Here is a 25,040-nt window from a genome sequence, read left to right as displayed (position 1 = left end):
TGTAAAGGTACATATCTAAAGCTGACAATTTCTACCTGCTTCAGAAAATTGTGCTGAAATTAAATTCTGTTCAACCTCTGTTTATAGAGTTGTAGTGCGCACTTGGGCTGTCGCACTTTCTTGGGTTATTCCAAACCAAGCACTCTTGCAATCTTGCCATTGCATCAATTCACCTTTTTGTCTAGCCCCATTGACATGCTCTGAAGTGATAACCAAACAAGAACCCGAAAAAAGCAGGCAGGGGAAGGAGGCAGTGTGCATGGAAGAAGGTAAAGTCAATTTCAATCTAAAAGGACTGCCTTACTCAGCAAACAATTACACGGTTCGGTAAACATGGGCAGTAGGATCATGATGGTAACCTTACTACCATGAGGCCTGCTCACTCTCTCACGTCAATCCCCCCCCTCCATAATTACGATTCATAGACCATGATGAAAATGGCTGTCCAGAGCGTTTGAATTATGGCCCTGTCTTAAATGTCAGACACATCTCTCCTTGTCTCTACGCTCCCTTGTCATTCCATCCCTCCCCCCCCCCATTGCTGACCTAACAGCCAACCTGGGACATTACTAAAAATTACAAGGCTTTTCATAGTCTATGTACTCGGCGTTAATGCATAGCAAATTGATATATTGGCTCGTTACTGAAGGCAGGGCCTGTCCCGCACTGCCTTTTATAATATGAAGCCGGGGATGCAAACGGTTGTCCATGGCAACGGTATTATGTCGACAGCAGGCGAGGTATCTGAGCAGGCGAAGATTGTCTGCTTAAGGAGCAATATTTATGCAAATAGCACAGGCGCACACGCGTAGTGTTGACTTCAAGGGGAAGAAGCCACACCAATTATGCCATTCTGTCAACGGATTGAAAAGATCGGGCTTAATGAAGCTTGCCTAATGAGCACAGAGGAAGTACATCTTGTTATTTGACGAATTACGTCAGGGAGTAGAATTGGAAATGTTTTTCCTTTTTTTCTCTTTCTTTTTTGGGGGCCTTTATGAGGGCTGGTCAAATCATGTCTTTAGTGAGATCAAAGTCTTGTTACGGAAATGTACAAAACTGACTGAAAGCTTTCAAGAAAATTATTTTGATTTTGAACAAATGGAGAGAAAACAAATGGATGAATGATACCCAGAGCCATTAGTATGGCAACCGGACATCATTCAGTAATGAGGTTAAAGTGTTTTAAAGCAAAGTGACCTCCTTTGAAATATAGAAACAAATAGAAACTCCAATTTTGTGAGTATTTTTTCATCGATAAGGCATGTGATGTGTTTGTAAACTTGTTGGAACTTTCCATTTTAAATGTGTGATCGCCATGGTGGATGGTTTATTTTCAGGAAACAGGAAATTTTCAGGAAGTTCAATAGCAGTAGAAGGTTGAAGATGCTTTATTATTGTACACATCCAATCTTCACATCAGCTCTTACCATTGAACTTTTGAAGAGAATCACGCTTTTTGTCATTGTACTGGCAATGCTTGATGCATTTCTTTTTGGTCGTTTAGAATGCGTGAGTATGTACAACATCATGTTTCACACACCTTCTGGTGTTGGGGATTATCTGTCAACATTGGAGATTAACTTGCGCAAAAGTTTGTCCCCACAAAGACAACATTTTTGCAGTCTCATGTCGGCCATGTTACGTCCCAAAACAATGGTGTAGTGAGGGGGCTGAGGGGTTTTGCCCTCTGCAAGAGAAAGAAAAGGAAGAACACAAGATTAGGTTCCAGACATATTTTACTCTTGATGCAAATGTACCTCTAACCGTACCAACTGCTTGAAAGGGACCCAAAAGGCAGCTGTGTTCATAATCATGTATATATGTGTATATGTATGCATAAATAGCATCCCCAAGTATTAAATGTTATGTCCTTCAACTTTCCCTCTTCTGTTTTTAAACAGCTGGTGACTTCCCCCCCCCCAAAAAAAACACAGGGTTAACTGCCCACCTGCCTGCCCTCACCCTCAAAAAATTTCTTACCACTCTTCTGCAATATAAAAAAGTCATCAGATTCCTTTGCCTGGTATGTTGTCTGCATTGTACCATTACCAAGAAGACCGTAATTGGTATGCAGGACGGACGGCCACTGATCTTGTCATCTCTTCACCGAACGAGTTCCGGGGAAGCTGTTTTGAGGAATCAGGAACAGCACCAGGCCAACACGATTGTGACACTGTCTCGCTGTGGTTTCACAGTTGGGTGTATGATTCAGTCGCGTACATCTCCACGAATTCTACCCCTTGACATGTCGCTGTGTGTGTCTACAGTAATCAAATTTATCGCAGCCCTCCTTTGTGAAATGTATACTAATTGGATCAGAGTTTGTGGACCTATTGCATGAGAATGTGAATTTTGAGTGATTGTATTTTATAGCAATTAAATTTTGGATATCCTCTAAATGTGCACGTACTGCATGAAAATTTGTGACAATATTATGCAGATGCCTGAAAACATGATACAAATGAGCGTTCAGCTACATCCTGTTATTATCATCTGGCTTAGGCCAGGCCTGCATGCTTCAATTACATTATGCATTTATCACACCCCCACAAATTTGGAACTCCAGCCGTGAATACCCAGCCGCATATCAAATGTCCACCCCTGATCCAGATTACGCTCTGCGAGTAAACCAGCCGCCGTTGCCTGAATCAATCGCGACTCGCTCGGCCCAGAGCAAACACCAACTCTAGAAAGGCCGTTAACGACAGGCTACAGCATGGCTCTATTCACTGCTAACTCTTCTCCCCCCCACCGCCAACCCCCTCCCCCCATGCTATGTCCCAAACTAACAATGTATGGAAGGTCACGTATGCCAACCTGTCCCCCCCCCTCCGGGCACCACCGGGCTGCGCACTGCGTAACACAAGCAGCTGTCTTGGACAAACACAACGAAATAAGGTCGCTCCGTGGAGAGAGTGAGACAGACACACATTCAACGGAGACACACAGAAAAAGAAGGGGGTGAGGGAGCAGATAGCGGGGAGCGAAAACAAACCCCATGCCTGCCTGCAAGCCTACCTTGTGTATATAGAAATCACCGGGAGCTGTAATGTAATAGTGTCACCCCAAGTGTTACAGTTTTTGATTGCTTTTCGCAGGACTGATCTGCACTGACCCAGATAGATAATAGCCAGGCCATAGTGTTTTTCTGCCCTGACTGTTTTTTTTTTTTTTTCCTTCTTCTTCTTCTTTATTTTTTCTTTGTTTCCTTTTTTTCTGTTTTTTTTTTCGTCCTCTCTCATTTTGCCTGGTCCCCTTGCTCTTTCTACTGGCATTCATGAATTTTCATTGTCAGGCCAGTGTGGAGGTTGGGTGGTGTACACTGCCCCTGGCCAATCTGTTAAAAATTTGTGGGCCACACGGCTTTCCATATTTTAGCATGATATCAAGGATTGGATTTTTTTGTTGCATGTTTGTCTACCATTGGGGTCTTTTTTATTTCAAATTCCGACCAATGTACTAATTTTGTCAGTTGCTGGTAATTCCAACTGTTTTCAAGGATAACATCTGCAACTACATGTAAATGATAGAAAATGTATGCACTTTCCCTGATATCAAAATTAAGTTTTAAAATGCCTTCCACTCAATTGAATTTCCCTCTATTTTTTATTTTTTTTGAGAGCAACGACGTGCATATAGAGTTATCAAATCAGTGAAGGAAGCTAAATGTGCCTAGTTTGGAACATGTGAACCTTTGGGTCAACGCACAATTTCCTTTCTCATTACGGAGTCATGAACGTGGGCACTGGACCCCTAGGTGTGGTATACATGCGCATGCGGTTAACATTGAATTGCCTGCCTGGGCTTGTGTACAGTGTCTGTATGCAAGCAGCAGAGAGCCACCAAACTGGGTCCTGATCTCAAAACAGATGTTGATCTAGAATGGAAACGATTGCCTGGATATGTGGGGGGGTTAACGGTGTTTCAGTTGGAATTTTCTCGGCCTGACTCAGTTTACAGCAGAGTTCACTAGTCTGTGAAGGTTCATCGTGTGCTAAGTCAAGTCCCAGGCTCTTCAAATGAATAAGCCCTTTTCAAGCTAAATTTTAATAGAATCTGGTACACCAAATTCTTTAACTTCACCTAAACATACCTTGAATTTTCTCTGCTAGACACACTGTTGCTACCTCGTGATTCACCTTGCTCCAATACACTATTTTCAGTGGGTAAGAAGGGTACAAAGGAACCAGTCCATTCCAGAGATGGTGGTCGCTATGCAAAAGTTTTCCTCGAATCAGGAGGTATAGCAACAGTGTTTATGTGCAATGTGATAGGTAAGTGTACCATATTTTATTCAAATGTAACTCGCGAAAGGGTCATTGCAACAATTTCCTTTTCGTTCGTCATCATCTGCCTCCGGTGACCTGACCTGTTATCGGCATACGATTGGATGAATTATGGCTGTGCAGTTTAGGACATTTTGTAAATAATTATCATTAATTTATTTTGGGGAGGCAGTGCCTTTGAAGAGTAATTTTTCGAGTTTTTCACTACTGCACCACTTGTCTACTGCATAATCTCCCTTTAAATGTACTTTTTAAGGTTTCTGTTAATCCATGCAGCAAACTGTTTTATTCATGCATGCCAGCATGTCCTGGAGGAAGTAACAGCACACAGCCTGCTGATGGCAATGGGGAGGGGAGAATATTGCTGTATGGTTAATTATTATCCTACGCTTACAAAACTTTCTGCACCATGAATCGCAAAGCATTCAAAGTCAAATTCATTACAGACACCTGCGGTCATTGCATGTTAAGTCATGCACCGCTGCCTTCTTATCAAGCTTGCAAAATGTAAATGGTGGAGGGGATGGCATTGAGTTGAAAGCAGTGCAGAGATTGGGGGACTGTGCTCGCTGTTGATGTTACGTGATGCAGAATTAGTGAGATTCCTAACTGCCATATTTGTTAGTCTGGTGGGGGGATGAAACGTGATTTGGAGATGTTTTTGATTGATTATACTCTCTGACTTCTTTGTCAACTTGACTGATGGACCTTGGCTGGTGGTCTTGCATTTTTCACACATGCACTCATTAAGGCTTTATTTATTTATTTATTTGTTAACCACATCCAACAGCATAAAAACACCAGTTACAGAAATGGGATAATATCAAATAAATAGAATTGATATATAAATATATGTACAGAATAATAACTAATGAAAAAGACAAATTAAAATTTTAAACTAAAAACATGTAACTAGACAGTTTAAACAGCAGATATACAAGTAGGCACTGGCCACATAACATGGAAAAGAAAATTCTTGTACAGTGTACATGAAGGCAATACACGTATGTTGTTGGAAAGAGCTGTCATCTGTGAAAAGAAGACAAAAACCACCTCATACACACATATACACCCAAGGATAAACATCTGTACTGAATTGAGGTGTCGACAAAAGAGGACTGTTTAAATTTTTTCTTTAATGAAGCAGCAAACTTCTCTGATATTCAACTACTATTAATAGAGAGAGCCCGGGGACACTTGCGTGCAAAAAGAATATTAAGGAAGGTGCACAGAGCACATGACACTTTCCACGGAGCCCATTGTAGGTGGAAGAAATCTGTGATACCAATCCACGCTTCATCACCTCAGTGCGTCTCCGTGCAACACAGAGGATGTAATCAGCTGCATGCCTTGTCTGTATGGGAGAGATGTGTAAGCTATATGGGTTGGAATCTGTAGTACTGATTTGGGATTGTTGTCCTATTTGTGGTAATTCATGGAGCCTCGGAAGAAGAGTGGCACGTCATCCTGTTGAATGCATTTCAGAGTTTCAGTTACAGGATGTCATTTATGTAGGAATGCCTCCCTGGCATGCTGGCAAGGACATGACGCCATCAAGCCAGGTGTTGGGTCGCCACATGAACCTGCACGGAAGAGCAATTAGGCAAAACTCAGCATCCCGTGACTTGGCAATAATACGGAGCTTGATCGGTTCTTTGTACAGAATTCAAAAGGGCAGAAATTGACAAGTGTTGTACTGCTCATGATCTTACTTGGAGCACTTTAATTGGACTCATACTTGTCCTTATGGAAATGTACTCAACTACAACTTTTGATTTTTAGCACTCGTAGCCAAGATCTTTTTTCTGTACTCGTACACACTGAAATGAGCTTGACTACAACCACAGTGTTGGCAGACTTGCGCAGGTAGCCGAGTTCCTTTCTCTGTACTCACGCTCAGAAATACACCCAACTACAACTTCTGTGTTGGACTATTTGTAGCCGAGTTTTTTATTTGTACTTACCCTCACTGAAAACACTCATCAACAACTATAGTTTTGTTTTACTTTCACTTACAGAGTAAAATACTTTTTTTCTGTACACAGACTTCTTTTGAATGTGCCTGACTATCACCCAAGAATTGAAATAATAAAAACAGTATGTTTTTGTGTACTACACTGATTGGCATGTACTGTACATGTACTTGACTGTAACAATGTGTGTACTTCCACTTGTAGGTCATGCATTAAATGAATTGAAACTCTCCCCGTAACATTGTGGGAAATTTGAGTGCTTTTTCCACTGTGCCATCACATTCAGTTCCTTCCCTGTCTATGTGCCACAGCTTTGTGCATACTTTGTGGAAACTTATTGATGCACCTGTCCACCTGGTTTTCACAAGTACACTCACAAATATGAATCAAATGTAAATCAGGGATGGTCACACCCCTTCCTCCCCCCCCCACGATGGTCCTGCGTACACAACCTGTTGGATACAGGCAACTTGAACTTTAAATATGGCTGTGCTGAGCAGGTACTGGTAGTGCATTGTTACCTGCCGTTTTTGCACGGGGAGCTCACAAATCACAAGTGGCTTTTTGTACCCGGAGTCCCATCAGTGGAGAGTGTCACAGTATCCCTTTAATTCGGCTATTAGTCTGTGTGGCTGAGCATCCATTGCCACATTGTGTACCACTACTGCCCCCGGGTTCGATATGAAATTAGATTTCATCTTGTCCATCGATTGGCAGTCTGCTGGAAGAAGTCCTGGTGCATATGTAGGTTTTGGCTTCGAGGGACAGTAGCGCACGCCAACAGCAGCCTTTCGTAACAGTATTGAGCTGGCTGTTGCAGACTTTTACACATGTGTTTGTTTATCTGTTGGGGTGCAGAATGCATTAAAGGGGCATATCATATGAGAAGCGATTGTCACCCCCAGAGTTATCACCCACTACTAAACTTAAGGGAAAATTTTGTGATGTCATTTGTTATTTTGTTCAATATTTGGGTTTATCTCTTCATTTGTAATTGTGAAACAAATGCAACACGTCACAAGAAATCTGAAGATATGTAATTGATGGAGGGGGCTCTGTCAGCCTGACGGAGGAAGCTCTGTCAGCACACATGCTCCACTTTTCCAACCCTCCCCCCAAGTCCCACCCCCATAATGGATTTAAATTGTGAGTTTTTCTCCTTCTTGCCTTCTTTTTTGTGTTTGCGAAATGAAAAGAAAAGCCTGTACACCTAACAGTGCCTGCGGTTGTCCAGAAAGCCATGGACAATTTTAAAATGTGTGTCAAGTTTTTTTTCCTTACATTTAAAGCAAAAGGGATGTCATGTAGTTTCTATACACTGAAGGGGACTACCGAGTTGCACAAAAAGTGTGGCCAATAAAGGTCGGCGTATGGACCTAGTAATCAAGTTTTGACATCCAGTTAATTCAAGCTGGTTCCGTCAATTCGCACAAGCCCTGTCTGAAAATCTGAAATGAAGAGGTTCAACCTGAACAGGAGTAATCAGTCAAATGCACTCTTTGTCTCTGCAAAGTCAAGAAAATGCCAACAACTTGAGAAGACATGACCAGACTTTTATCAAATATTAGGGAAGAAAGTGGGTTGTTCCATGGTTGTTCTCAGTGTAATTTCATTAGACAAACAACCCAAAGCGGCCAGCTCCAAATAATGTGAGGCCTGACTCAGTTTCCTCCATTGTCACATCTTTGATTCTTTCCCCCCCAAGAGCATGGATGAAGCAGCCCGCCCTTATTTGCTTGTTTTCTCTCCAAACAGGGCCGTGCATTTTACCCAGATGACGAGATCTCCATCAACCAGGTAATTAGCTGGTATGTGGGGCTCCTTGGATGGAGTACTGGAGGCACTATTTGTAAATTATTGAATAGCTTTCGGTTGGAGGAACATTTGTCACTATCATCTCTTGGACAGAGAGAGAAACTTTCTTCTCTTTTGTCTGAGTTGGAGATAGGAGGCGCGCTGACAAACAAGACATCTCTTGCTGGTTATATGTTTTCCTCAAAAAATGACCCTAGCCAACAGGAGGCCCAGGGTTCAAGTTTCCTCCAATGATTAACACGTGATTTTTTTCACAAGCTTTCAAACCACTCCGAGTGTACACATCGACAGAGAAAAAAACCACACACATGACAAAAAAATGAACACAGCCTTACTCAAAGTAGAACTTTATACAAATAGTTTCCCCCACCTGTTTGTTTTGTTTTGAAATAGTTTCCCAGTGTGTCAAACGTAGACATTGAACTCGTTGGATGTATTCATCACTTTGGTTGTATTGGGCCAAAAATATAAAATGTATTCACTGAGGCTTAGGACAATACATCTACAAGAGATTGCTTCCCTGCTACATTTGCCAGCTCGTAAGAAGTCAAATACTATCCCAGTGAACAGTTCACATGCAGACTCAAGTTTCAGCAAAGCACTCTCCTTTTTCTTCTCAAATCTTAAAAACATGTTCAATTGCCTATTATTTTCCCCTGTAACACGTTGATTTTTTTTTACCCTTCCCAAAAAAGTATTGCAAATTTTCTCTTCCCCCAATTCTCATGTGTGAACTAGACACCGAAATTTCTGTACGCCCTTGAAAATCCACCCGTAATGGAGGGAGCACTTCCTGAGTTGTACATGTAAATTGTGCACCGATTTCAAGATCTTACAGTTTGTGTACCTAACAAACCAAAGCAAAGCATACCAGAGAGACAAGATCTTATCCCCCCTTAAATCCGGCATTATATGCCATTCCCCTCTCTCCTGCCCAGAAAGGCTTGTTGACTTGTCTAATGCTTCCAGAATACACACACAGCACAGCATTGCCGCTAGCTGGAGTTTTTTTTCATAGACTTGGACTGTCTAACTGGATCACTGGGTTAGGTACACAGTGCCATCTATATGGGGACAAATAACAGACCGATCCTGAATCAATACAGGCTCTGAATTGCGTAGTGGATAACAGCGGAGTGTGTGTACTCCTATACAGTGTGTGCAGACTCAAAATACTGCTCTCGTCCAACAGAAAAAAAAGTTGTTCTGAACTGAATGGTTTGGAACTGTACATGTACATTGGCCTGTTTTTCCTTCAGGGAGTTAAGAGTGTGTGGCATGAACTGGTTGATAAATTTATGCAACCGCTCAGTGAGCAGCAGCATGTCTGCATAATCCAGCTATGACATCAATCACCATCTACAACTCCTGCCGCTGAAGATTTCAAACGAACTCTTTAGCAACCAGCGGGCTGATGAAATTATCTTTGATTTATGAGGCAAATGTGTCTCAAAATGTTCCTGCATGTTTAAATTTGTAAAATCACGAAAATCCACATGCATACACACTTATTTGATGGTCAAAAGTCACAGTTACATTAACCAGCTTATAATTTCTCCTCGTATCTTCTGTAATTTCAGGCTTTCACAAAGAAATCCTTATTCTCTTTTATATGAATAAATGAATAAACAGATAGATATATTCATTTACACTAAGAGCAGCCCACATGCTCAAGACATTCAAATTTACAATAGACTTTGGCTTAAGAAATTAATCATTAGAATGGAACTGAGAAGGGCAAAATAGATGAGGGATGAATAAATGAATTAAAAGAAAAAAGGAACAATCAATGATGATAGTAAAAAGACAGGGAAACAGTAGATTGGAAATATAATTCAACACACAAATAAACTTCAAAATTATTCAAAAAGGATTGTTTGGAAAATAACAGGTGCATTGCAAAGACTCATTTTAATTGCAAATGCACTTTTGATGAAAAAGTGATATTAAAACGCCGCTGTTGTTCATCACATCTAGGTGATCGCCACTTGATTCACAATTCCATTGTCAGAGAAATGTACAGTGTCTCTGCTGCCCCTCTGTTCCCCCTCTCAAAATCAAGGCCTGATAATTGATTGGCTTTTCCCACTTTATCCTGCACTCACATGTTCGGCAATATTCATGTGTTTCTTAATGCTGTGTGGGCGAGGGAAAGGCAAGAGGGCAAGACTGAGTATGAATATTCATGATCTGTAGCCAAAGAGAATTTTGTCTCTGAGGTTTGTGCATGATTCATCATAGCTTTGGACAAGCCAGATAACATCGCTCCAAAGGGGTACACAACAGTCACTGACTTCAGGAAGCAAAGAAAAAATTGCTATCATAGTTTGAATTCAGTTGCAAGTATTAGCCCTTTGCGAGTTAAACTTGGATAAATTCTGGTACACCGAGTTCTTTAAATTCATGTGAACATCACAATTTGAATTCTCCATACCAAAGACACTGTTGCTAAGGCCATGTCCGAAACGGGCTTCCAGAGCTACGGCTAGCTCTTTTGTCTGCGCATCTCCACACATTTCCAGTGGGGCGAAGACCTAGGCCTAGCTCTAGACAAAAGATTCAGATGCGGCCTAAACCCCAAGACCTTTTGCTTAGTAAGCTTGTGCTTAGTTACACATGGGACACCTTGCTCCAAAACACTGTGGATAGGAAGGGCACAAAGGAACCAGTTCATTCCAGAGATGGCGGTCACTTTGCAAAAGCTTGACGGGTGCATTAGATTTTTCAAATTTAACTCCTAAAAGGCTTATTCACATTGTTTGCGGACAAGAATGAAGAATCTATGCTCCAAAAGAGAAATCCTCTGTGCATGGTATATCCAACTAAGTGAGAAATGCAAAGATTTTAACAGCCAGGAGCGTTGTGACCACTGACCAAATTCTGATGAAACAATTCATTAATGTAAAATCATGTAAAATTCATTAATGTCCGTGTTACCTTTAATTCCTAAAATGGATCTTTTTGGAGCCCCCTCCCCACAATATAAGCATTTCTAATCCCGCCCCTCCTCTTCCCCCCCCCAATTATCATCCGAGGCATTGATGCGTGAGGTGTTGGTTTCCAAGAGTGATACATCCAATCCACGGAATAAATATTCATGATGGATCTTGAAATGGTGGCCTGATCTGGTGTCTAGTGGGCGGTACCGGTGATGCATGCTCATTGATTATGAAAGGAAGGCTCTTGTTTGACTGGCACTGCAAGACTGATAGCATTAAAATTCCATCTGTAGAAGGGATGTTGTGTTCTGATGGAGTTGAGTCTCTGTTGACTCACTCGTGCAGAAAACTAAAACTCTTTCTTCATTGAATGTAATGTTACACTATTCTATATGGCCGATGGTACATGTGAATTGTTTTTTGAGATGTGGCTCATTGTGACACAAGTTGTGTCCAGTATTCTTTAATTAATAGATTATTGTCCTTTATTAGCTGCTGCTTTTAAGTTCTACAGTTGTTGTTAGCCTAGACACTTCAAATTGAACCGTTCATTATTGGAAAAATGTGGATGTCTCTAAACAGGTTTAACGCTTTCCACCTACCCATCCATCACATTTTAATGCATTTACCTCGGCCATGGCGTTCCATCCCCCACCCTGTAGAATGTTACCATCATGATTAATTTCCTGTCAATAGGAGGCGAAGCCATCATTATTTCCAGCCAGGTCTGTCGCCATGCCAACCCGGGAATGCTCTCAGCAGGCCGAGAAAAATGGTGTAACGTAATAAATTGCCCCGCCGAACCCGTGTTAGTGCAGCCGGTAATGGTGTAGCTCGTTAGTACCTGGTGCCTTACAGGCCTGCTAGTGATTAATGTTCTCGCTGGACGTACATTATGGCACTCCAAACCGTCTGTCAAGGACTGTTTGCTGAGCGCTCATTCTGGCGGCCCCTAAAAGGGGCTCAAGTAATGAACATGCTATTGCTAAGTGGCAACCATGTTCATTTTTTTAATAAATGCGTGCTGGTTAGTAGATATCCCTTGTGCACCCACTGCACGCATGTATGCAGTTATTGAAAAGATGAGTTATAACGGACTTGTATATCTTGAGATTAATAGGAAAGTGTTGATGAATTAAAAGCATCACTTTGTCAGCCCTTTGCACGTCTTATTTGCTAGGAACAAACCCATCATCTCAACAACAGAGCTATTGATGATTACTGAGCAGCGGGGGGAGCTTGTCGGACTTGAGGGAGGGGGGAATACGGTGCAGATGGGTTGTATAGGAGAACCACACCCCGCCTTGCTCTGTGTCACCCCAAGCTCATCTGTATGCCGCGCCGCATTTGCATCGAAGCGGTGAGCGGCGAGTATATCGGAAGCAATCGCAATCCACACTCTTTGTACCCGGCCCTCTTGTCCAGTGTTGACTTAGGGTTGGATTTCCCGTGCCGCCTGTGTACGGGCACGCGATACGCCGCCATAATGACCACTCGAAATGGAACAGCGGATCATTCGCGCACTTTGCCAGAATATTCATCCCTTCGCCGTGAAATATTACACACTAATGGTGCACTGATGTCTTTGAGCTGATGGATTGGAAAATAGGTGTGGGTGGTGGGGTTTTTTGGGGGGGAGGTAGTTGGTTTTTTTTGGGGGGTGGTTTTTTTTGCTTTCTTTCTGTGGGGGATAACTTAATGTATGTTCAAGCAAGAGCAATGATTTGATTGGCTATCCCGTGATCTTCCTTGTTATGAGCCATTTGGTTATTAGTCATGCATAGAGGTGTACTCTTTGTCACTGGATACCACTGTTTGCTCAATAATGAGATAGCCGTGTAGGTCATGTAATTATTCATCCAAACGATATGTGGTCTGCGTGTATTGTTCACAGTGCCTTTGTTTTGTCTCTGTGTCATTACGTGAGGTTGGGGCACAATTTGTGATGGTGTCCTTGTTTATTATGGGTAAATTTTACCGTCTGTCATGACCTGTAGAATAGATCATTTTCTCTGTAATAATAACACACCTGTGTATACAGCTTTGCAATATGATTAACAATGTCAATTTGGAATCCACATGCAGGGAAATAGCTGTTCAGTTTTACAGAACCCATGTAACAATTGACACCGTCACAAATTGTGCCCCAACCTCATGGAATGACCCCTCTCCGAAATGTGGGCATTCTGACTTCTTTTTGTTTTTTCTCTCTTAATTTTGTAGCAAATTTGTAGTTGTGTGAAATTCCCAGTCTCTTTCAGGAGATATGTGAGTTTTGATTGCAGTAGCATGACAAAGGGATGATTTCTGAGTTGAAAATGGTAACGATTTAACTGGCTTTATGAGTTAAGTGTCGGTTTGTTTTTCTTGCGCTGTCTTCAGATTATACTTCATAGTCCCTTATTTTCTATCAGTAACAAATATCTCCCTCTGCAGAAGGGTCATCTTTTGTCCTTTCGGGATTTTGTTTCTTAAAGTATTTTGCATTTCACCACACTCAGTGCTTATTTTAGAGTTTGTGACATTTTTCTCCTAGCTACTAATCAAAGTTCATTTTTTGTCAAATATTCATTCCACACACAAAATACTAAGCAAAATGGTTATTGATTTAACCTTTAAGAATAAACTTCAGTCAATATTTTCATAGCAAGGGAAAGTTTTTGTGGCTCAGCTGTCTTTGTAAACGTGGTCAATCTGCTGGTATTTGTGGTTGACATGAGGCATTCAAACCTGGCCTATAAAATGTCAGGTGTTATGCAAATATGTCATTAAACAGTTTTGCTGGTATATGTTTGTTCTGTTGGACCACATCCAAGGCAGGAAGGTAACCAACTGTATCTGTCCCCAGAGACATTCAGTGCATGGGAATTATGAGAGGACACTAGGAATTTCGTACAAGGACGTAGTTTTTTTTATAATATTAATAACAATACTTGTTGGGTTTTGCCACGTCATGTTTTTGCGTTGTTACAGTTGTGTGCCAAGAGTTATTAATGAAGCCCGAGATTATTTGACAACCATTACTAGGTGGCTGGGATTTGTGCATGATGAATTATGCCATCCTGTGTATCATAATTGTCATTTACATGATCAGACTACGTGTATGTTACTCTACCAGTTTTCGAATGAGAAAAATTTCCTTGACTCATTGAAAGTTAATGGTTGACAGGATTTGTTCATCTTTTCACAATTGTTTCAACATGTGTTGAAAGTTACACACCTTTCCAAGATTTCTGTATTGTGGTGTGTGTTTGTTTTGTTTCTATTTAGAAATACATATTATTCATTTCCTTGTTTACGCTTGGCATATTTCTAGTTTCAAAGCAGGTTTTTACACAGTTTCAAAACTGGTTTGCGTGTTTTTTTCTGTATCTGTCAAAATCCGGAGTATGAAACTTGTTAGTTAATTTATTCCATTTTAGCAATCTTACCATACCCGCCAGCGGACAGTATTCCACACAAAGGTTACATCACCCCTGGTGCTGCTGCATGTTGGTTTAATCCCTTGGCCTGGTTGAATCCCTTAGCCCTTGTAGGGGTTAGAGAGTATTTACCCAGTGTCAGATGACGCCCCCCCAAAAAAAGCTTATGTATAGCCCCTTCAATATTTTGGGGGTTACATTAAAAAAGGATTGCTGCTGGATATTGTGCGTATAATTAGTAGCGGCTGTTGTGTTCATGTGAAGTTATCGTCCCCCCCACACACACACACACACTGCAATTTTCACCCTTAGCTCTTAGCTTCTCGGTTGCGTGATCAGACCCTGGGCTTGAAAACAGCCCCAAGGTCCCCCCTCAACTCACAGCCCTCCCGCCTCTCAGAATCTACTGGCATCACATTTTTGTACTCTGCCAGATTTTGAGGGGTTTTGGGAGGTTTGTTTAGTCCCGGTTCCTTTGTCTGCTCGGTTACATGCAAATGTTCTATTGATATTTTGGCATCGGATTTCCTTTGAAGACTCATCCTGCACACTTCTTTAAACAACTGAAGAGGGGTGAAAATACTGTGGGGATGAGCTCACCTTACCGCAGGAATATCAAGAAGGCCTATCACTTTACATGCATGCTGCACGAGGCCCCTAGACCCCTCAAAATAACAAATATTTGTTCTGCACTGTACTTCCTGCAGAAGGGCAGCTGATATGATAATCACCGGTTTTCTCTGTAAATGCATCAGGACTGTGCTATTCTTTTGTCATGGTGATTGATTCTGCGGGATCTGAAACCTCTTTGACAGTAAAGACTTGTACCGTAAAGGAAGGCCTACCTCTAAACATCAATTCGTTGTCTGGATGAAAATGGGATTGAATTTAGGGAGGTAACAAGATGAAGGACTCAGCTTTACCTTCGCTGTCCCTTGTATACGTTGTAATCAGAATGTTACAGCTAACTTAAGATTATACAAATAACTCCAACTATATCTTCAATTTGTACTTCTCATATTTTGTAGGAAAATGCTTTTGATGGCTCCAAGAACCAGCTGTCCATCTCAAAGTCAACCATGCTTCATAGTTAACTGACTAATCTACTCCAAGTAACATTATCAAAAGACAACAACTCAACGTGGATAGCGTCACCAGCTCAACCAATCCACTTTGATAAGCACTGTCAAGCAACAAGTCCACTCAGAGTAACACCATCAGAGGTCAACTACTCCTTTTGGATACCATCATCAGGTTTAATAAGCAGTCCACTCAGATAGCGTCATCAGGTCAGCCAATCCCCTTGGAGAACACAGCCAAGATTAACCAGTCAAGTGCAAAACGCCACCAAGGCAGCCCATCCACCTTGCTGAGAATGCAGCCAAGCTGCTCATTCCAATGGATAGCTTCACCAAGTCAGCCTATCTACTCAGAGCCAAAATAGTTCCTGGGAATCATACCAGAGAGTCAGCTTGTCCACTTTGCTTGCACTAGGTCACAAAGCATAGAACTAAAGAGCCAAGCCTTTCCACCCAGACAGCAGAAGGGGCAGTCAACATACTGATGATCAAACAGCCTAACACTGCCTTTTAATGTGAATAGCACCAAAAAGACTGCAAAGCAACTCAGACAGATCCAAAATGCAATAATGTCAGGTGAAAAATAAAATTATGAGTCCTCTCGGAAGGAGCTTGGATAGACTTTCAGGATTGACAAAATTTATTTCTATGTAGAATTGAAAATTGAACACAGGGATGTTCTGTGACCGATGTGTCAGTTGTAGATTCAATGCGGAATATCAGGAGAGGCATTGTGAGAATCAAACTGTCAGTTTTCGGTGGAATTTCTTTTCCCAATCTGCAGAACTCCATGACTAGCTCAGTGATGAATCTTCACCCCATATAAAAAAAAATCCACCAATTGTCAACTGTTTTAGAAATTTTTCCACCTGAAAGAAGTGACGTACCAAAAATCAGAATGTCTGTGGTCAACCTCATGCAGCTTTATCTATATCAGATAAAAGATACTGGCCTTGTTTTATTGTGTTAATGCAACAGAAAACCCTGTTAGTAATAATCTGCTTTCAATCAAAAGCTGAGTTAGACCCAGAAGGGATAGGCAACAGATGCAAAACAGAGCACCGTCATAATTATTAACATATCTACTATCAGGAGCAAATTTGGAAAATATCCAATTTTTTTATAGATAAGGCAGAAATATTTTGAATTTTTTTTTTCTGTCACAACATCAACTTAAAATGCTGTGAAGAGGCTTTTTTTACGGTAGAAAAAAAAGGAAATGGTCGTTCCTGCTTGTAGCACATCCTGAAACCTACCCTGCAATTTAACTCATCGTAAATTGCAGGTGCACTTAGGTTGTCACATGAAGCCATCAAAAACCTGGCTATGTTGAGCCCCCCCAAGAAAAAAAAAAACAGAAAAATCGCCTCTTGAAAATTAATGGCTTGATCTTCGCCTGTCATGCCCGGCATGCTATGGGGTTTTACTGTCTGATGGAAAATAATGGCCCATGTACCAGCACAAATGCCCACTGTCTCATCTGTGTTGTCAGTGCCCAGCCAAAAAAGGGGGACGGGGGCTTTGACTGCTTCAGTTTGCAAAAGAATTTTTACACCCAATGATAATTACTTGTTTTGTTTGCCTTTTTTGTTCCCCTGGCTTTCTTCCATGTCAGGGTAGTGAGGGCTGGGTTAGTTGCATGAAATGGTTTTTCAGTAGGGAAGTGGATCTTTCTGTCATGTCATTTTTTTCTAGGTTAACTTGATAGCTGATAAGTCCTCAGAATGAGGTCCTTAAATCTTGGTCCTCAGATCCTTGGACAGGTGCAGATCCAGAATGGGGCAGGGAGTCAACCCCCCACACCCTGACAAAGAAATATGTATATATTTAAACTGGAATAACAATTATTGTAATAATAAAAAGATGCCATCCTCTAAGGATTATTCTCTAGTCTTTAGTAACAGTGTAATGCATTTGAATATGTGTCTACCTATCCACGACATTTGGACATACAAAAACCTCTTAGGGGCCTGACCCCCCTTGAACTATTCCTAGATCCACCCCTGTTGGACTCTTTTCGGGAGGTCTGTGTTAGAAGTGATGTTCAGAGTTTAGGGGAAAATGTCTTTTAATTCTTGCCTCTGAGGTGTTAGTATTGCAAAAAGGTCGTTGACTGGTCTTCAAGCTTGATCGAGCAGCACCTTGACAGTGTCATCCATGTGATTGTCAGGTTTATCTATCAAGTCCAACATCCTCTCTGAGAATATAGTTCTTCCGAGGTCAAAGTCTCAGTCCTTTAACGACGAGTCCAAATTGTGCCAAGTTGAAAGTCAAGTGTAACGGAAAGGGGCTTTATCATCCTGAGCAGTCCGAGCCTGAACATGGGGATTCTAACCATTCTGAAGCATATTGTTAGTGTCTTCTGTTTGAATGAGACGTGCAGAGCTCAACAATTTTATTCTTGTAGCCATTGCGATATGTACAAGTTTACAATACAACTTAAAACAGAAAAGTGGAATAAAACTATTCTGTGTATTTGAGCTGTATATTTTGCATCATAGATTTGTCCATAATTTATTTATATATTTTCTGTGAAAGCTGTCCTGTATAGAGTGGCATCGACCAAAAGGGTAATATGATGTGTTTCAGTATTGGTTAATTTGATGCATTGGACAGCCCTTACAGCTTAACAGCGAAGCTGCGATTTTTGAAAAACACTTTAGCTCACTTTACAGAAATCTCATCTCATAAAAAAAAAATGATGATAAGATCACCGCAACAAAAATCTTGGGTTGTCAGTGAGAAATCAAAGTCGTTGGTTGAGTTTGTTATGGAGACGGCTCATTTTGATAGACTGTGTATCCTGTTTGGATGGAGAAAATTATGCTGCATGCGAGAGGTGTTGTTCAAAATGAAGCCAGAGCTATTGTTTGAGAGTTGAGACATAATTACTTGTAACTCATTCCAGTGCTGTTCTAGTTCAGTGAAGTTATGTTTGCATTGGTGACATCATGCGTTTTCATATTACTAGCTTAATGTCATTGTTTGTTTTTCAACTCTCGTCAGTGATGTTCGAAATTATGCTCTTCTGCTACCCCTCCACACCCACCCACCCATCACAACCCATCCACCCATCACACCCCATCCACCCATCACACCCCAGAGTGTCCTATGTCACAGATGTACCTGTGGTAGAGAAAGGTGTTCAGAGTGTCCTGGCTCAGTCGCCCAATTTGAAAGCTGAATACCTCTCCGTTTTCTCTTTCCACTCCTCCTTCTCAAGCAGATTGGCCATCCCAAATATGATGTGATAATGTTTGGGACGAGCCTTATATTTCATCATTCTCAATTAAAGATTACTAAGCATGTTTTCTTGCCAATATATGGCTGCTCAAAGCAGCTTTCTGGACTTTGCACTGTAGCCTCAGAAATATTGTTTCCATTTACAAAAGTAACTTAATATCAAAACGGGTCCCCGTGCGTTATGCAACAAAGCTGGGGTTGAGTCTTGTTGCTGGTGTTCGATTAGCCTAGTCTTGTCTCCTGAGGGCTCTCTCCTGGCATTGTCTTGATCTCAAGGAAAAAAAGACCATGAGTGTAGTTGACAGGCAGGATACCCCACATGGGAAATGCATTAATATTAGTGCAAGCTGTGGCGGGTACACGTGAGTAGGCGTCTAATTTCTCATCTATATTATGGTTCACCGCTGCGGACTTGGGGAGACGCTGTCCCCGGTGACTGCCGAAACCGCTGAAGGCTTGTAACGGGCAAAATGTCAAAGTTGATGCCTCTGAAACGGCAGGACCTCGGGGCAAAATTTGCTCCCCAACGCGAAACGGGAAATGCGCTGGTTGTTTCCCAAATCCCGCCTGTCAGCCAGGGATTCGGGATGAAATTTGATTGAATTTAAATGAAATTTCCCCGTGGAATTTGGCGCTCTCCTTTTTTCTCTCCCCTCGGTTTTTCCTCCACTCCAAAGTCTGGCAAGATTAAAGATTTTGTGCGCAGGCGTTGAGGTGACACATTTTGTGTGTGGTTTTTTTTTTTTTTTTAACACTCTGCACCCACAGCGCTACACATCACCGACGGGTCGCACCGTTCTCAGATTGGAAAAGTGAAAGCGAAGATCGCGCCTGTTGATAGAATTGTTTCTGCATGCGTCTGTGCTGGTGACACGGGTGCTGTGGTGCCCTTGTCTGACCAGCCAATCAGCGCAAGGCAGTTATCAGAGGTCTGTTGCGTTTACATCCAATCCTGGAGTTGGATAATCACTCAAAATCTGAATTTTCAAGCAGATAACTGTAAGACCGAGGTGATTCTCAGTATCAAATACGCATTTTTGTTTGGTTTGGTTTAATTTAGTTCAAAGAATTGGTAATGGTGTCATGAAATCAGCACGTTGGTCAGTTTCAGTAATAATGATGAAGAGCAAAAGCTCACTTGGTCAGTTTTCTCGTTACTCAAATTTAAGCAGTGTTAAACAGTTATATAAAACTCGTTTTTCACCGTTCGCAGCTCCTCCAAATTGTCCAATGATCAGCCTTTTGGTCTGTGTAGCAGCAACATGTTTGTTCAGTTCCCATCCGTACCATCCCATCCCACTCTACCCCACCCCGAAGTCTGGCCGTCATCAGTACGCCACAACACCTCGCCTATTGATTGGTGGTTCGTTCGGTGGGCATGCAATCCGTATTTGTCCCGGCCGCGCCTCCTCCACCGCCCGCAATCAAATTGCAAGGAGCATAAACCCCGTGTACCCGAGGTAGTCTTTTAATTTGTTCAGCATCGATTTGGGAAGAATGGAGCAACCGTCATCTATCCAATCCACGGGAGCTGTGCACGGGGCGTATATGATTACGACTGCACGCCAAAGTACACGCGAGATTCGAGATGGAAATCACTAGATAATCGACAGACTGCTCCCCTGCCTATACATACATGAAGCGGAAATCGCGACCACATAAAGTAGACCGTTAAGAGTATTGGCGGTTTAACTGAAAAACGTTTGAAAATTGGTGGCCGTGGTGAAACACTGTCCTTCCAAAATCGGGCCCCGTATTATTGACACCCTGGATATTTTTTCCTTCAATTTGTGACAAAATATGAATAGGGCTATGTATTACCAGTACCTTTGAAAGTTCCAGCCTTGTTATTTTTTTACTATTATTTTTGGCCACTTAATGATTGGACCCAGTTTTTGTGTCTTTATGTGTCCGTTTCAGAAAATGTTAACTGTCTTACAAGGCTAATATTACCATTACATGTACATTCCAGGCCGTGTAAAAAATGGAATAAAATTTATTTTTGAAAATAAAATTCTCCCGTCGCTTCTTTAAAAAAAATCTTAATCGCAAAATTTCATACCTCGTGTTTTCTTGTGCAGATTTTCAGTATTTCGAATCCTAGTGCACTTTGACAGCTCCATTTAGATGCAAAGTATTGTAAAAAAAAAAAAAAATAAGAAAAGAAAAGTGTCAAGAAAATTGGAAGAATCGATCTTCAGGGGCCTCCTCCCTTTTAAATCGGCCAAGAAACCATATACATTTTTTCATTTTGCTTATATGGCTGGCAATTTCTTTTATTAAATTGTGGAAAAATAACTACGAATAGAATATTCAAATCAAATATTCACAGTATTATGTTATGACGCAGCCCCCACATCTGGTTTGTAATCCTAAGGCAATATGATAAAAGATACTCCAGTGGTGTAATTGCCCGAAGAGTTTTATCAAAAGGAGCAAATAGTAAACTGTGCGGCGACTATTTCCCTCACGAAAACAGCAATGTTGACGGAACCTTTTCATGTCATAGCTGCCTACTTTTTTTTGACGGAACCTTTTCATGTCATAGCTGCCTACTTTTGTATTATAAAATTAATGAATAGGGCGGAAAATTGTTTACCGCAAGATACAAGGAACACCAAAGAAAAAATCGTTTAAATTTTAGATGAATCCACTTCGGTAACGTGTTGTTGAACAGCGATAGTACGGCCACATATTTCAGCTGGCAGCTAGGAATCGACACGTTTAATATTGCAGTCCCGTATTTCGCAAATGCCAGTTTGAGCAAGTCACCGTAAGAATTAATGAGATGTATTAAGGTTGACCAATAGAAAGAGCGCGCTCACGATCGACAACAATTAAGCCACTCCCATCACTGCAATTCCCGGCAAATAGCACGCAAGTAACACTCGAGGTCTCTGCTATGCGTGTGGATTGTGCCGTGTATAAACGGCTGTTGTCTGATCTCGCCGAGATCCGTGACTGGTTCGAATTTCAGGTCTGCCCGTTACGAAAGCGCCCCTTTGTACCGCTAGAATTTTTCTAACCCCTTGATGATATATTTCCTCCGTCTGTTTGGCTCGTCACCAACTGCTGATTGTCAGAGCTGGTGACTCCGTAATGACATGGCTGGATGCATAGGGGGCCAGAGTTGCAAGGCTCCATGTTCAAATGGCGAGAAATAAGCGCGCGGGAGTATAATAAACTACAGATTATGAATGCATCGGCGGAAAGGCTGTGTGCATTTTTTGCCTAACTTTTTTTTTCTGACCTAGGTTTTATTTGACGAGTTGCGCCAGGGGCTTTTTTTAATGCATGCCACACACTACCAAGGGTCTCAGTTCTCTGAGTGCTTGCCGGCTGGCTTCATTGTTCAATTTACTCTATTAAGGTTGACGGCTACCCTCGGCCAACGGTGTGACAAAGCAGGCGGCAAGACGGCAAACTTTTAGCCCGCCCAAGCGGTTACATTGACGATCCAGAACGCCTTGTAATAACAGATGAACCATTGGCAAATGAACGAAGAGCTGAATTGAAGCAATTTGGACTCATTGAGTCCCCAACAGAAATTTGTTTATGTAAGAAAGTGTTTTAACTCATACTGCTAAATTTTTTCATATTCGTTATTCGAAGAGTGTGTGTTGTTTATTTTCAATACAATGTCCAAAATAAATTTAAATTCGCGAAGTTTTAGTTGCTGTGTCATTTTGTGGACTTCGATGAAATAACTTATAAATGGTGTGTATAGTTGACCTTAAATTCGAACTTTGTCACTGATTCACCAAAAAGCAAAACGAAACTTTAAAAATGATGAATATGTAAGAGAACCGAAGAAATCGATCAAACTGAGTCAAAGGACAACTGGCAAAATATGAAATTTTACTTTGAGCCAGTCCATGACAGTTGGTGGACTAGGCCATGTTGACAATATCACTCTCCTGCGCCGACAGGTTCGTGTTGGACTTGATACTCGTTGAATGATATTAATATTGTCAGCTATTTGAACAACTCTCGAACCATGCCCGGACTATATACGATTTCAGGTGGTAACATCGTGAATATCAAGCGCGCAAACAAGATTTGATTGGTTTGCAATCTGCACAGGCTTCACCCCCTCGCCTGGGCCCCTCGCACACCGCTGCCATGTTTTTTCATGGCTAGTCCGCATGTACATTACTGTAGCGCAGATGTTTATTTTTAATAAATGAGGGCGAGCGAGAGGTAGCGCCCCGCCGCACGGTTTCTGGAAGGTCTTATCATTCTAGTGTGGCAGCCAAGCCCTCAGGGGAAGGTGATAATTTTCCTTTCTTTGTGCGGGGTTGGTAATCCCGCAGGGGCCTCACTGTTTCCCTGCCCCAGCCTAAGAATACACAGCTGACTCAAAAATCAGCTCAAAACCCGTGTACTAACAGAGTCCGCTTGCATGCCCGCATTCCGCGGATAAGTGGTGGGCGGGCCCACCGCTAATTTGTCAACGGCGGACCACGTTACCCGGCTGGGACCGATCACCGACGGGGCGTGACTATCACCCCATGCCTCGCTTTGATTGGTTAGCCTGGACAGAGTCAGCTACTGTGCACGTCTGGTCGGTGACTTGCAGCTCTCTCAGTGGTCACGTCTGATTGCTTTCAGTGATACGGCCAATCAATTATTTTCCATATATGGTTATGTCATTTGGCTCTTTGTCGAGCGGCGTTGAGATCACTTTGTGTGTGTGGTATCTTAACAGCTTGTCTTTTTTCTCGACCATAATTCGGTGAATTTTTGCCCCTTTGCCTGATGCGAAAAACGTGAGAAATTCTGGTGGACGCCTTGAACAGCACCGCAGACGTATCCTGTGTGGGTTCCACCATGTTGTTTCGTGTTTTCTAGCAGGAATTTACATTGGGATCGTACTGTTTCCTTGGATGGTAAATAACGTTGCAGCAATTGTTGCAGTGTACACGTACATGTACAGTACATTGGGGATACGTACAGCAGCGGTACGTAGAGCGTCGCGTCGCACTGTGTGATTATACATATCGTGGAGTCCGGGACCTCATTCTGTGCGGGTCAACCAATTCGCGGGGCGATTTCCCAGCGATTCTTTCACCTCGATCTTTTCCGGTGGATCATAATTAAGCCATGTACCCGCAAAGCAGACATCCGGTAAGTGTAAACAGGTTTTTCTTTTCTTGGCTCGAGTCTTGCGTACATGAATCTAGTGTCTTGTTTTCAGTGAAATTATGGACCGGGACATGATGATGATGTATCAATTTTCGACCTGCACCAGATTATCCATTGCGCCCACACATCACGTTGTTGATTTTATTTGTACAGATCACCGTGCTTGTTTGGAACGCTCCCTTTGCCACAATTATGTTTTTGGCCATGTTTATGCGGACCCATGGCCCCTTTAGTTAGTAGGGTTAATGTTTGTCTTTTTGGTTCAGAGTGTTCGTGGAGCTTAGGCTACGCGGTGTTTTAGGTTTATCATTGTAATTTATGTGTGCACACTGTCCACGTGTATCTTGTATCACTGGAATGGCACAGTTTACTGAGCAAGGAAATAGCCGCGCACAATGCATTGCCGTGTCAGTGCATGTGTGGCACTGGCCGGCGGGCTGGGCGCACTGAAGTACATGTATTTCTGAAGACATGTCCCAGTTGTCCTGTAAAAAGGGTAGATCCAGTGGAGTGCCCTTGGGCTGAAGAATATTAGAAAATGACTAACAGTCCTGGACAGTGCCTGGACATTGTCTGAACTGGCAAGGTAGGCCTCAATCGAAGCTGTCAGTACCTGCAGTTTTGCCTTAAGTTGTGGGCAGCTGGTGCAGATTGAGAGCTTATAGAACAATGGGAAAATGGGGTTAACAACAGCCAGTTGTCCCATCCAACATGTTAAGGACATAAAATAAATGCAATTAGTGCTTCGTTTCCCCTTTCCATCTTTATTGTCCATTCTCGTTTGTATGATATGCAGGCACCCCACCAGCCGGGTCAACCTTTCAAGTTCACGGTGGCAGAGTCATGTGACCGTATCAAGGAGGAATTCAGTTTCCTCCAAGCTCAGTATCACAGGTGAGAGGTCATACAGAGTCAAAAGGTCAAGAGCGTAAATTTTGGAAGAGTTTGGTGTCTCTGAAGTAAAGCACTCATACCCAGTCATAGCTTATCAAACCTTTTTGAAACAATGGCCTAGTATACAGGATGAATATCAATAAACAACCAGTCCCATCTGTACCTAAGATTTTTCAAGATATCACTATCAGATGAAGCAAACATTTGCCCTGATCAGAACTTGTGATAAACATCTTTTTTA

General features: G+C 42.0%; 2 protein-coding genes across 8 annotated transcripts in view; both read left to right on the top strand.

Moving 5' to 3' along the window:
- smg5 (SMG5 nonsense mediated mRNA decay factor) overlaps positions 1-18,003 on the top strand; it is a 98,358-nt gene extending 80,355 nt beyond the window's left edge. For 5 of the 6 annotated variants that reach the window (XM_022238759.2, XM_022238723.2, XM_022238733.2 and 2 more), the window contains one exon: positions 15,467-18,003. The gene's annotated coding sequence lies outside the window, so the exon portion shown is untranslated. Of the gene's footprint in view, positions 1-185; positions 4,278-15,466 lie in introns of all 6 variants that reach the window. The other variant, XM_087136824.1, reaches the window with a different exon arrangement.
- A 5,381-nt stretch (positions 18,004-23,384) lies between these two features.
- The window catches only part of LOC110982404 (transducin-like enhancer protein 4), a 60,590-nt gene continuing 58,934 nt past the window's right edge, over positions 23,385-25,040 (top strand). The window contains exons 1-2 of one of the 2 annotated variants that reach the window (XM_087136825.1): positions 23,385-23,887; positions 24,702-24,799. In XM_087136825.1, the coding sequence (XP_086992951.1) occupies positions 23,864-23,887; positions 24,702-24,799 (122 nt within the window). In that variant the 5' untranslated portion in view covers positions 23,385-23,863. The remainder of the gene's footprint in view (positions 23,888-24,701; positions 24,800-25,040) is intronic. The other variant, XM_087136826.1, reaches the window with a different exon arrangement.

Source organism: Acanthaster planci, linkage group LG05, assembly GCF_054643075.1.
Source record: "Acanthaster planci isolate LZ-2023a linkage group LG05, COTS_SCS, whole genome shotgun sequence".
NCBI lineage: Eukaryota > Metazoa > Echinodermata > Asteroidea > Valvatida > Acanthasteridae > Acanthaster > Acanthaster planci.
This window is presented reverse-complemented; position numbering and strand designations above follow the sequence as displayed.